This window comes from Staurois parvus, unplaced genomic scaffold (assembly GCF_062004578.1).
Source record: "Staurois parvus isolate SC_StPar_1 unplaced genomic scaffold, SC_StPar_1.0 ptg000506l, whole genome shotgun sequence".
NCBI lineage: Eukaryota > Metazoa > Chordata > Amphibia > Anura > Ranidae > Staurois > Staurois parvus.
Genome location: NW_028318302.1, coordinates 709436 through 724358, shown reverse-complemented (window position 1 = coordinate 724358; position 14923 = coordinate 709436). Strand labels below are relative to the sequence as shown.

At 42.7% G+C, this 14923-nt stretch overlaps 1 protein-coding gene across 1 annotated transcript in view; it reads right to left on the bottom strand.

The window, feature by feature from the left end:
- The window catches only part of DNAH7 (dynein axonemal heavy chain 7), a 519305-nt gene that overhangs the window by 29704 nt on the left and 474678 nt on the right, over positions 1-14923 (bottom strand). Inside the window, exon 65 of the mRNA XM_089689972.1 lies at positions 10809-10986. Coding sequence (XP_089546098.1) covers positions 10809-10986 — 178 coding nt within the window. The remainder of the gene's footprint in view (positions 1-10808; positions 10987-14923) is intronic.

Below are 14923 nucleotides of genomic sequence, written 5' to 3'. Positions count from 1 at the left end.
AAACGCAGTGCAATACTAAAACATAACACAGTGCAAACAAACCAACCAACCACCCACAGATAACAGTACATACAATGCAAGCGTTGTCAGGCAGGCCGGGTCAATATCAGTCGGGCAGGTAGGTACAGGGGGAGCAAGCGGAGAATGGTCGGGGTCACAGGCCAGGTTCAGCAGGTAGCGGGCAGCGTGGTACAGAGGGTCAGGCAGAGGAGAATGGTCAGACAAGCCAGGGATCAGAGCAGGGTCAGCAGAGAATCAGACAAGAACAGAGAGCAGGAACAGGATACAGGGCCCAAGAGAAACACAACACCAAGGCAGAGTCTGCAGGTCTGAATGTCCCTTAAATACACCAGTATAATTAGTTCCAGGTGTTTGACTGGCTGCAAGGTTGAGTCTCTGATTGCTGGGAGCACCCGCTGGCCAGCCCTGGTACTGCAGCTCATAAGGCAGCTGAGTCCCACTATTGCTGGCCAGTCCATTCCTGACATGGAGAACCAACTACCAGCCAAGCCAGATGTTTCAGCAACCCTGGGTCCCTCTGCAGTCTCAGATATAACTACTCAGACAGAGCTCAACATGATTTATGAAACTTTTCCTCTACCTGAACCCCGAGTGCCAATACCTGAATATTTTACGGGAGACCGCAGGAAGTGTCGAACCTTTCGTAACTCCTGTGAGCTATATTTCTCTCTGCTACCAAGAACGTTTGCATCACAAAGCACCAAAGTGGAATTCATTATTTCACTCCTTCAGAATGAACCCCAATCCTGGGCACACCACCTTCGTGAGAAACATGATCCGGCTCTAACTTCTACTGACTCTTTTTTTCTCAGCCATGTCACAACTTTACACTGATCCTTTCCATCTTCAGACTGCAGAATTTATGCTTAGCAAGCTACAGCAAGGCCAAAGGCCTATAGAGGACTATGTGACTGAGTTCCGTATATGGAGTTCTGACACTCAATGGAACGAGTCTGCTCTCCGCCATCAGTTTCGCCTCGGTCTCTCCAACACCTTGAAAGATGAGCTTGCCTGAGTAGGGGTACCAACCATGCTAGAGGACCTGATAAACCTAGCCATTCAAATCGACCGACAGCTCCAGGAAAGGCAGGGTGAAAGAACTAGCAGGGGTGTGTTGATCTGCTCTGAAATGGAGACTCCTGTCCCCTCACCCACTGCTGTCGCATCAGACATACTCCCCAGCGAAAGGGGGCATAGTAATTCTCCTCGTAGGAGCTTTTGGAGACAACCTTTATCCTCTGCTGAACGTCTTCGACGACAAAACTCCAACCTCTTCCTCTACTGTGGTGATGCAGGTCACTATGTAATGACATGTCCAGTGAGACCTCCTAGCTGGTTCCTTATGATGCACCCACAAGGAACTAGTCAAATGCACCTCTCCTTCCTTCTTCACTTGCAACTTGCTGAAAGAACTATTACTGTTCTAGCAATTATGGACTCTGGTGCCTGTAGCTGTTTCATGGATTCTACCTTTGCTAATCAATACAATATCCTTCTCTGTACCAAGAAACAAAGATTTTCGGTCCATCTGGCTGATGGCTCTGGTATCAGTTCTGGCCCAGTGACGTAAGAGACTATGCCAATCTTCTGCCACTCATCCTCGGGACATCAGGAACTTCTACGTCTGGATGTCATAACCTCACCAATGTTTCCGGTCATCCTCGGCATGTCCTGGTTAAGGGCGCACAACCCATCCATCAACTGGCTCTCCGGGGAGATCCTCTTTTCTTCCGAATACTGTCAAACTCATTGCATTCCAAGGGAACTATGAGCAGTGATCCCTCTTCTTAGTATCCATCCTGATTCAGAGATGATGAAACTTGTCCCTGCCGCCTACCATGATTCCTTGGATGTATTCAACAAAAAGAGTGCCAATGCTCTTCCCCCGCACCGGCCCTACGATTGTCCTATTGAACTCCTGCCCAGTGCTGAGATCCCTTTTGGGCGAATTTACCCTCTCTCCGAATTGGAACTAGGGGTCCTCCGGAATTACATAGATGAAAGCCTGGAAAAAGGGTTTATTCGGCCTTCTACATCACCAGCGGGAGCTGGCATCTTCTTTGTTGAAAAGAAAGATCATACTCTTAGACCATGTGTGGACTATCGTGATCTAAATAAGATAACAGTCAAGAACCGCTATCCTCTTCCTCTGATTCCTGAATTGTTCCAAAGGCTACGAGGGGCATGTGTCTTTTCAAAACTAGATCTGACAGGCGCATACAATTTAGTCAGAATTCGTGAAGGGGTTGAATGGAAGACTGCCTTTTTAAACATGCTTTGGGCACTTTGAATACCTGGTTATGCCATTTGGCCTTTGTAATGCCCCAGCAACATTCCAACATTTCACTAATGATATATTCCAGGACTATCTTGATTTATTTATCATTGTCTATTTGGATGACATCCTAGTATTTTCAAGCTCAATAAAACGACACCAGGACCACGTGAAGAAGATACTAGGTAGGTTACGCCAACATCACCTCTATGCCAAAGCGGAAAAGTGCAAATTTGAGAAACAGACCATTCAGTTCCTCGGACTTGTGATTACTCCCGATAGCATTTCTATGGATCCTCAAAAATGACCCCTGTATTAGAGTGGCTCATCCCAGGAGACAGGAAAGCGGTACAACGCTTCATGGGATTTGCTAATTTCTATAGGAAATTTATTAAGAACTTTTCTGATATCATTGCACCAGTCACGCAGTTAACCAGGCAACATGTTGCTTTTAAATGGACTCCCGAGGCTCAAGCAGCTTTTGAACAACTAAAGACCTTATTCACGTCTGCTCCTATCCTGAAGCACCCAGATCCTGCTTTAGCTTATGTTCTCGAAATAGACACTTCTGAAAATGCTGTTGAGTCTTTATCATTGTCGTTGAGACAATATAGCTCCAAGTCCCTCCTTCACCCTGTTGCCTTCTTCTCTAGAAAGTTAAGCTCCCCTGAAAGGAACTATGACATAGGAGACAGGGAGCTGTTAGCCATCAAGACGGCCCTCGAGGAATGGCGCTACTTGCTGGAGGGAGCTTCACACCCTATCCTAATTTTTACGGATCACAAAAATCTGGAATACTTGAGAACTGAAAAATGCCTAAGGCCACGGCAGGCAAGATGGGCGCTTTTCTTCTATCGCTTTGTGTTTCACTTGACATACCATCCAGGATCAAAGAACGGCAAACCTGATGCGCTCTCACGCATGTTTCATGACCCAATAGTACCATTTGAATCTGACACAATCCTGCCAGCTAAAAACTTTACTCCTGCAAGCAGACCTTGTATCACAAATAAAGGCAGTGGTTGATGATCATCCACCCCCCTTGGAAATGCATCTTCAGCTAAGGGACAGTCTGTATCTGCATAAAGAACAGATTTATATACACCGGAACAACTCAGGACTCTCATTCTTAAAAGATGCCATGATCATCCTTTAGCGGGTCACTTCGGGATCCACAAGACCTCAAATTTGGTCTCCCGTTCCTTCTGGTGGCCAAACTTAAAAAAAGATTGTAAAAATTACATTAGATCTTGCTCGGTATGCCTCCGAAACAAGTCTGATAGAGCCAAAAGCTGGGGCCTATTGGAATCCCTCCCAGTACCTGAAAAACCATGGAGTATGATTTCTCTGGATTTTATTGTAGAGCTTCCCCCATCTGAAGGGTTCACCACCATCTTTGTTGTGGTTGATCGTCTGTCAAAAATGGCCCATTTCATAACCCTGAGAGGGACTCCTTCTGCTGCTGAGACTGCTTCTGCTTTCATTAAAGAGATTGTGAGGTTACATGGTTTTCCCAGCAATATCGTATCCGATCGGGGAGCACAGTTCACTTCTAAGTTCTGGAAAGCTGTGTGAGGCACTAGAGATCGAACTTTGCTTTTCTTCTGCGTATCATCCACAAACAAATGTGCAAACAGAGGACAAAACAGACCCTTGAACTATATTTACGATGTTAATCTTCTTACAGGATGACTGGGTGTCTCTCTTTCCATTGGCAGAATTTGCATATAACAATTCCATCCACTCTGCTACCAAACAGTCCCCTTTTTATGCCAACTATGTATACCATCCCTCCTTCCTCCCTGAAATGCTGGAGAAACCCACTATCCCGACGGTACAAGAAAGGCTGGATTTCCTCAATAGGAATGGTCAAATGTTACGAGAAACTATTTTAGAGGCTCAGACAAATAACAAGAAATTTTATGAAAAAAAAGAAGGGGGAATCTGAATCTGAAACCAGGAGATAAGGTTTGGCTATCCACAACAAACTTGAAGTTGAGCTGCCCTTCAAAGAAGCTTGGTCCAAGGTACCTGGGACCATTTACAATCAAAAGAAAGATTAATCCTGTAGCTTTTGAATTAATGTTACCAAAGAATATGAAGATCCATCCGGTATTCCATGTCTCTTTATTAAAACCAACAGTCCCAAGTCTATTTCCGGATCGAGGTCCAGAATCTCCTGCTCCACTGCTTGTTGAAGATAATGAGGAATATGAAGTAGAAGCCATCTTGGACTGTAGAAAGAGGGGTGGTCAGACCCAGATCCTCATCAAATGGAAAGGCTACGGGCCAGAGGAAAATTCCTGGGAACCATCCGCTAATGTCCATGCTCCACGGTTAGTGCAAGCTTATCTTCATCCTGAAAAACAAGCTTTAGTAGGCATCCGGAGGCTTCCCCTAAGGGGGGGGGCAATGTAAGGGAATTCCCATGAAACGGCTGGTGAATAGACGTGTGCATGCTCACAGAAATGCGCGATCACGCAAGTTTTTTCTTTTTTTTTTTTTTTTTTTTCCTCACCGAAATGACTGATATTTTAACCACTTTAAGACCGCTCTATAGCAGGTGCATTTCCAGGTAGGGAGCATGCATGCCACCCTACCCGCACTGTCATTGGCTCCTAGAGATGTCAATCACTGGGTCCCAGCCAGCAATTTATGGCCAGGACTAAGTGATCAGCGGAGCAACTGACAGGGGAGAGATCTGAGTGTAAACGGCACACATCTCTCCTGTCAGTGGGGACATGCTGCTATCTAGCAGCACATTCCCTAGTAAGCACAAAATAGTACACAGCTAACCCTTTGATCTCCCCAGATGTTAACCCCTTCCTGCCTACTCTAATTAGTACAGTGATCAGTGCTTTTTATTAGCAATAGTCACTGTATTAGTGTCAGTGGCAGCTGGTCAGTTCCCACCCAATTTAAGTGTCAGAATGCCCGCTGCAGTTGCCGATCGCCGTCATTACTAGTATAAAAAAACAAATAAAAATTCCATTATATATGCCACCATTTGTAGACACTATAACTTTCATGCAAATCAATTAATATACACTTATTGGGATTTTTTATTTTTACCAAAGATAATGTCTAACAAATTATGCACTGATTTGCATGTTCATGAGGGAAATAAGTATTTGATCCCCTATCATTCAGCAGGATTTCTGGCTACCAGGTGTCTTTCATATAGGTAACATGCTGAGATTAGAAGCAGTCTCTTAAAGGGAGTGCTGCTAATCTCATTTTACCTGTATAAAAGACACCTGTCCACAGGAGCAATCAAACAATCAGATTCCACCATGGCAAAGACCAAAGAGCTGTCCAAGGATGTCAGGGACAAGATTGTAGACCTACACAAGGCTGGACCGGGCTACCAAACTATCACCAAGCAGCTTGGTGAGAAGCTGACAAAAGTTGGTGCAATCATTTGCAAATGGAAGAAACACAAAACAACTGTCAGTCTCCCTAGGTCTGGTGCACCATGCAAGATCTCACCTCGTGGAGTGCAAATGATCATGAGAACAGTGAGGAATCATCCCAGAACTACACGTGAGGATCTTGTCAATGATCTCCAGGCAGCTGGGACCACAATCATCAAGAAAACAATTGGTAACACAGTACGCCGACAAGGATTGAAATCCTGCAGTGCCCGCAAGGTCTCTCTGCTCAAGAAAGTACATGTCCAGGCCCATCTGAAGTTTGCCACTGAACATCTGAATGATGCAGAGGAGGACTGGCTGAAAGTGTTGTGGTCAGATGAGACCAAAATCGAGCTCTTTGGCATCAACTCAATTCGCCGTTTTGGAGGAGGAGGAATGCTGCCTATGACCCCAAGAACACCATCCCAACTGTCAAACATGAACATGGTGGTGGAAACATTCTGCTTTGGGGGTGTTTGTCTGCTAAGGGGACAGGACAACTGCACCGCATCAAAGGGACGATGAATGGGGCAATGTACCGTCAAATCTTGGGTGAGAACCTTCTTCCCTCAGCCAGGGCATTGAAAATGGGTCGTGGATGGGTGTTCCAGCATGACAATGACCCAAAACACACGGTCAAGGCAACAAAGGAGTGGCTCAAGAAGAAGCACATTAACGTCAGCCACCAAACCTTAATGACTTGGAGAGGATCTACCAAGAGGAGTGGGCCAAAATCCCTCCTGAGATGTGTGCCAACCTGGTGGCCAACTACAGGAATGCCTGACCTCTGTGATTGCTAACAATGGATTTGCCACCAAGTACTAAGTCATGTTTTGTGAAGGGAATCAAATACTTATTTCCCTCATGAACATGCAAATTAGTGCATAATTTGTTAGGCATGGATTTTTATATTTATTTTTTGTTGCTATTCTGTCTTTCAGTATTACAATACACATACCATTCAATTTTTAGACTGATCATTTCTTTGAGTGGGCAAACATTCAAAATCAACTGGGGATCTAATACTTATTTCGTAAACTGTGTATATGTGTGTGTGTGTGTGTGTGTGTGTGTGTGTATATATATGTGTGTGTGTGTGTATATATATATATATGTGTGTGTGTATGTGTGTGTATATATATATATATATATATATATATATATATATATATATATAATTTTTTTTTTTAATTTTAGGTCTTTTTTCATTTATAGCGCAATAACAAAAAAAACACACTGATTATCAAATACCACAGTTCTATTTGTGTAAAAAAAAATATATAAATTTCAGTTGTGTACAGTGTTGCATTACAGTGCAATTGTCAGTCAAAGTAACGCAGTGCCGTATAGCAGAAAATGGCCTGGTAAATCTTCTGTGAGTCAAGTGGTTAAATACAGGTTGTGCTTGGCAGAACACTGCTTTATTTAAAATACAATTGAATTGTGTCCAGTCTGAATAGGCCATGGTATGTACCTTATCAAATGACAGATTCTGCAAGCATCTGTCATTTTGCTGATTTCACATACCCCCCATCTAGCTCAAAAGGTTTGTTTCAGAATTTGCAGGGTTGCTGGAGCCACATAATAATTTAAAACTAAACAGAAAGTGGGAAAAGCTATGTAAATTGACATTAATTTTTGTGGACACTAGCACAAGTCCTGGCCTGCTCCATAGTTTCCATAAGTACAAGGACATCTTGTGGTGGTTCATCTATGGCCCTCTGGATTTAAAACTGAAAAGTGTAAATTAATTTGTAATGTAAAGTAGATCTCTGGGCTAACCCTAACTAATCTTAAACCTGCTCCAACCCCCATTCTAAGCCCTAAACTAGTGATCCTGTAAATGGAAAATATGTATACTTACCTAATTTAAGACAGAGAGCAGTGGCAATGGCTGCAAAACCTGGGTGGTCATGTCACCCATAGACTTACTATTGAGACACCTTACTATTATCCCTCCACTCTGCTGAAACCCACTGCTGGGTTCTGATCATGTGACAACCCGAAGTGCCCTAAAAATAGGTAAGTATACACATCTTTCCTTTACAGGATTATTATGATATGGTATTAACCTGGACATCTGGTTTAATATGTTTTAAACATTTCCTCTAGTTTCAGAAAAGGTAAAGTGAGATAGTCTAGCAATCGTCCATTAACATATACACTCATTGGCCACTTTATTAGGTAAACTTTGCTAGTGCCAGGTTGGACCCACTTTTGCCTTCAGAACTGCCTTAATTCTTCATGGCATAGATTCAACAAGGTGTTGGAAACATTCCTCAGAGAATTTGGTCCATATTCACATGATAGCATCACACATTTGCTGCAGATTTGTTAGCTGCACATCCATGATGCGAATCTCCCATTCCACCAAATCCCAAAGATGCTCTAATGGATTGAGATTTGGTGACTGTGGAGGTCATTGGATTACAGTGAACTCACGGTCATGTTCAAGAAACCAGTATAAAATGAGTATGGGTACACTGTAGTCAGTAACAATACTTAGGTAGGCTGTGGCATTTAAACAATGCTCATTTGGTACTAAGGGGCCCAAAGCGTGCAGAGAAAATATCTCCCACACCATTACACCACCACCACCACCAGCCTGAATCGTTGATACAAGGCAGGATCAATCCATGCTTTCATGTTGTGCAAGCCAAATTCTGACCCTACCATCTGAATGTTGCAGGTGAAATCGAGACCCATCAAACCAGGCAGCACTTTTCCAGTCTTCTATTCTCCAATTTTGGTGAGCCTGTATGAATTGTAGCCTCTGTTTCCTGTTCTTAGCTGACAGGAGTGGCACCTGGTGTGGTATTCTGCTGATGTAGCCCATTTGCTTCAAGGTTCGATGTGTTGTGCATTCAGAGATGGTATTCTGCATACCTTGGTTGTAACAAGTGGTTATTTGAGTTACTGTTGCCTATTTATAATCTCAAACAAGTCTGTCCATTCTCCTTTGACCTGACATCAACAAGGCATTTTCCTATACACAACTGCCACTTACTGGATATTTCTCTTTTTTTTTACCACTCTCTGTAACCCTTAGAGATGATTGTGCATGAAAATCCCAGTCAATGAGCAGATTTTGAAATACTCAGACCAGCCCCTCTAGCACCAACAAGCATGCCACATTCAAAATCACTTAAATCTCATTTATTCCCCATTCTGATGCTCAGTTTGAACTTCAGCAAGTTGTCTTCACCCCATCTAGATGCCTAAATGCACTGAGTTGCTGGCATGTGATTAGCTGATTAGCAGTTTGTTACCAAGCAGTTGAACAGGTGTACCTAATAAAGTGGTCGGTGTGTGTACTGTACACACATTTTTCTTTTTAATACTATGCAGTCCTAGCAAGAGGAAAAGAAGAAGCAGATTGGATGCTAGGAAGGAAGTACCAAACATTTTGCTGTCTGACACTTCATACATGATACGTACAGTATTCATCACAGTTCTTAAAAAGTCGGCTAGCAAGTTTCAAAGCTTTTATCCTGTACTCATGAATATGTACTGTTCAAAAAAATTAAAGGAACACTTTGAAAACACATCAGATCTAAATGGGAAAAATATCATGCTGGATATCTATACTGATATGGACTGGGTAATGTGTTGGGAAACATAAAGATGCTGCATCGTTTAATGGAAATGAAAATTATCAACCTACAGAGGACTGAATTCAAAGACACCCGAAAATCAAAGTGAAAACAATGATGCAGCAGGCTAGTCCGTTTTGCTGAAATTTCATTGCAGCAACTCAAAATGGTACTCAATAGTTTTTATGGCCCCCACATGCTTGTATGCAAGTCTGTCAACATCGGGGCATTCTCTTAATGAGACGACGGATCGTGTCCTGGGGTATTTCCTCCCAGATCTGGACCAGGGCATCACTGAGCTCCTAAACAGTCTGTGGTGCAACCTGGTGGTGTTGGATGGACTGAAACATGATATCCCAGAGGTGTTCTCTTGGATTTAGGTCAGGCGAGCATGGGTCCATTCAAAGGTATCAATTCCTTTATCCGCCAGGATCTGCCTGCATATTCGCAACACATGAGGCCGGGCATTGTCATGCACCAGGAGGAACCCAGGACCCACTGCACCAGCATAGGGTCTGACAATGGGTCTAAGGATTTCATCCCAATACCTAAAGGCAGTCAGGGTGCCATTGTCTAGCCTGTAGAGGTATGTGTGTCCCTCCATGGATATGCCTCCCCAGTCCATCACTGACCCACCACCAAAACGGTCATGCTGAGCGATGTTACAGGCAGCGTAACATTCTCCATGGCTTCTCCAGACCCTTTCACCTGTCTCACATGTGCTCAGGGTGAACCTGCTCTCATCTGTGAAAAGCACAGGGTGCCAGTGGCAGACCTGTCAATTCTGGTGTTCAATGGCAAATGCCAATTAAGCTCTATGGTGTCGGGCAGTGAGCCCAGAGCCCACTGGAGGACGTCGGGCCCTCAGGCCACCCTCATGAAGTCTGTTTCTGTTTTGTTTGGTCAGAGACATTCATAGCAGTGGCCTGCTGGAGGTCATTTTGTAGGGCTCTTATCAGCTCATCCTGTTCCTCCTTGCACAAAAGAGCAAATACCGGTCCTGCTGATGGGTTAAGTACCTTCTACGGCCCTGTCCAGCTCTCTTAGAGTAACTGTCTCTCTCCTGGAATCTCCTCTATGTTCTTGAGACTGTGCTGGGAGACACAGCAAACCTTCTGGCAAAGGCATGCATTGATGTGCAATCCTGGAGGAGTTGGACTGCCTGTGCAACCTCTATAGGGTCCAGGTATTGCCTCATGCTACCAGTAGTGACACTGACCCTAGCCAAATGCAAAACTAGTGAAAAACAGTAAAGATGAGTAGGAAAAAAAATGTCAGTGTCCTCCACCTGTAAAACCATTCCTGTTTTGGGGGGTCGTCTCATTGTTACCCATCTAGTACACCTGTTAATTTCATTAACACCAAAGCAGCTGAAACTGATTAACAACCCCCTCTGCTACTTAACTGACCAATATCCCAGGAGTTTCACTGACTTGATGCTATACTCTGATTAAAAAGTGTTTCTTTAATTTTTTTGAGCAGTGTATAAGAGCAGCAATGACTTACCATCCTCGGGTGCATGTTTGTATTCCTTATCTTCTAAGACTTCAAAGTCAAAACCCAGCAGGTCAATTGGGATTGTGTATTTGCGAGCATAATTCTGCTGAGCACCTGTCAGGAATGCTTGTGTGAAGAAAAAGCCTGACAACCAAAACATTGGGGGGGTTCCATTTTCATACCAGTCCTGTATTAACAAAAAGAAAAAAGAAAAAAACACAGATTTGGTAATCTTACATTTTTTCTGTGTATATATGGCAGAGGAAATCATAGGTAACTAAAACACATACATGCTGTCAAGGGTCAGTCATTTATGTAAAATGATGCATATATAATATAATGTAATAATTTTAAAGAGAATCTAGGTTCAGTTCACCTTTAGAGATCACTGATGATACCTGAGACTGCTGGAAATTGCAGCTATGTTAAAGCGGCATTAAACCCAAAAGCAAACATTTATTATAATGCAGATTACCAATTCTTAAATGTGATGTCTGCATTAGTTTTTTTAAGGCTTTCTTTCCTTTTATTTTCACCTGGTGATCCTGCCAGTTATTCTGTTTTTCAACAGAAAAAGTTGTCCCACAGATGTAGCAGTTAGGGGATTGAGACAAACCACTTAATACTGACAGGTAATCTTACAATGATCAGATTTTATTTATGTAAAACCTTTAACCTAAAAGGAAAAAATGTTGATGTGACTGGATTTAACATGTAGAGTTTGGCTTCAAATTGTTACGAATTGTTGCTAGTCCATCTAACAAACCCCTCCTCCAAGACTGACAAACAATGCTGCTGTCCAAAAGTGCCCCCTGCGCTTTTTCATTCAGAGTGAGGGTACTCTTAATACAGGAGGTGTTCTACTGGCCAGATTACCAGGTGAAAACAGAAGGAAAAAAGCTCTAAAAAATAAAACTTACACAGCCACCTTAAAAATGAAACTAACACAGCCACCACATTTATTGACAGGTAAGCTGCAATATTCCATTTTTGGTTTGGGGTTACTGCTTCAAAAGACAGCCTTGGCAAGAATTTCTCAGAGACTGCTTTAAACAGCTACAGGTAGACTCATGTCACACTGCTGATTCTGTAGATGCAAAAGCAGCTACAGAATGGCTCTCTTTAGTGCTTTAAGTGAAATTATTTTTTCCCAGCAACAAAAGGTCTATGCTGCTAAAATTCCAAGTGATTTGTAACTTGGTTGCTAGAATTCACTATTTGCAGTATTTAGAGCTAAAGACACCAGATTCAGTAGCTCCTCATGTTGTCCAGTGCAGCTGATGATGATTATAGTATACCAGTGATTTGTAGCTCCATTGATTAGCACTGTAACCAGCTACAGCAGCAACTCTATATCGATCACAAATAGCCAGAGGAAATAGGGAGAGAGATTTCTGGATGATACAAATCACTGCCACAAATTTGCTAGTGTGACATTGCCCTTAACGTACACCATTAGACCTCTACTTACATTTCCAGGCACAAACATTTCCAGATACAAATTTTCAGCCTGGGCCTCTCCCTGGAAATCAGAGACTGCTGCCAACTATGTTGCGATTCCTCTGCCATGTTAATAGAAACTGCTACAGACTACTGCCATGTTACTTGAAGCAAAGTATCATCAATAAAGCAGAATGGATATGGAAGCTTGTTTGCATGCATCAAAGCATGACACTGGGCAATGACATGTCCCCATACATATTCTGTGGCTCTCAAGTGACTGTTGAGCTAGGCAGCTAAAGGTCCAAGGGAGACTTCACTATAATGTACATTGTCAATAAGACAAAGAAACAGCAGCACAAGATCCTCATTAGCAATGTAGTATAATATATTAGATAAAACAAAATGATACACTCACATGTAAGTTCTTGCCATTCAACATAGACAGTGAATCCACCAGGATAGAAGTACCATCAGGCTGTACTGAAGCATCAGCTACTCCTGCTCCCTGGCCAGCATAAAAGGGAACCCAGATCTGACAGCTGTCAAAGAACTCCAATGCCTGACATCCAGCACCACTATCACTGCTATTATAATGGTGTTGGACACCGGGCTTTGGCAATGTTTGACAGCTATCAGGTCTGGATTCCCTTTTATGCCAGCCAGGGAGCAGGAGTAGCAGATACTTCATTGCAACCTCTATGTTGGTGGATTCACTGTCTGTACTGAATTTCAAGAGGGTTACATATGAGTGTACTATTTTGTTTTATCTAATAAAAAACTACATTGCTAAAAAGGATCTCACACTGCTGTTCCTTTGTCGTTTCAGCTGCACTAGATCTCCCTGGATCCTTTCTGGTAGCTGCAGGATCATCTGTTTGCGTGGCCCTAAATTATACATCCAAAACGTTGCTGCTACATAAGACTATGGACATTGAAAGTTGGGACCTGTAGTGTACTGGAATGGTTGTGGATTTCTGAATGTACATTGCCAATAAGAATGGCTTACTAAAAAGCTATGTATGTAGTTACCTTTGACATTATAGTGACCACACAATGGTAAGGTACCACTCAACTACCAATTATTTAATAATTTTCTACTCCCTTTGTGAAAACTATCTGGCATATTCCAACACAGAAAAATATTAGCATATTCTCCTGAATTCTGGGGCTCCATGGTCTCACAACACCCTGCTAATGTAACTAATATCAGGTACAGTGGATATAAAAAGTCTACACATCTCTGTTAACATGTCAGGTTTCTGTGATGTAAAAGAATGAGACAAAGATAAATAGAATTCTTTCCACCTTTAATGTGACTTATAAACTGTACAACTCAGTTGAACAAACTGAAATATTTTAGGTGGAGGGAAGTAAAAATAAAAAACTAAAATAATATTGTTGCATAAGTGTGCACACCCTTAAACTAATACTTTGTTGAAGCACCATTTGATATTTTTACATCACTCAGTCTTGTTGGGTATGCGTCTATCAGCATGGCACATCTTGACTTGGCAATATTTGCCCACTCTTCCTGGCAAAAACACTCCAAATCTGTCAGTTTACGAGGGCATCTCCTGTGCACAGCCCTCTTTAGATCACCCCCACAGATTTTCGATTGGATTCAGGTCTGGGCTCTGGCTGGGCCATTCCAAAAATGTATTTTTCTTCTGATGAAGCCATTCCTTTGTTGATTCGGATGTATGCTTTGGGTCGTTGTCATGCTGAAAGTTGAAGTTCCTCTTCATGTTCAGCTTTCTAGCAGAAGCCTGCAGGTTTTGTGCCAATATTGACTGGTATTTGGAACTGTTCATAATTCCCCCTACCTTGACTAAGGCCCCAGTTCCAGCTGAAGAAAAACAGCCCCAAAGCATGATGCTGCCACCACCATGCTTCACTGTGGGTATGGTGTTCTTTTGGTGATGTGCAGTGTTGGTTTTGCGCCAGACATTTTGGAAGCATGGCCAAAAAGTTCAACCTTAGTTTCATCAGACCATAACACATTTTCCCACATGCTTTTGGGAGACTTCAGATGTGTTTTTGCAAAATCTAGCTGGGCTTGGATGTTTTTCTTTGTAAGAAAAGGCTTCCATCTTGCCACTCTACCCCATAGCCCAGACATATGAAGAATACGAAAGATTGTTGTCCCACACACGACTAATGTGTAAGGTAAAGTCTACAGGCTTGGAAAAATCCATATGTAAATGGTTAGAAAACTGGAAAAAAGATCGTATTCAGGGAGTAGTGGTTAATGATTAATACTCTGAATGGTCTAGGGTTATTAGTGGTGTACCCCAAGGTTCAGTGTTGGGACCTTTACTTTTTAATATACTTATAAACAATATAGGGTCTGGGATTAAAAATACCATTTCAGTCATTGCAGATGACACCAAGCTGTGCAGTGGAATAACGTCCTTACAGGATGTCTCCAATTTACAAGCCGACCTCAATGCACTGTTTAATTGGGCAACTATGTGGCAAATGAGGTTCAATGTTGATAAATGTAAGGTTATGCACTTGGGGGCTAAAAATATGCATGCATCATACATACTGGGGGGGGGGGGGGGGACAACTGGGGGAATCAATGGTGGAGAAGGATCTGGGGGTTCTGGTAGATCACAAGCTTAATAATGCCATGCAATGCCAAGCTGCAGTTTCTAAAGTGAGCAAAATCCTCTCTTGTA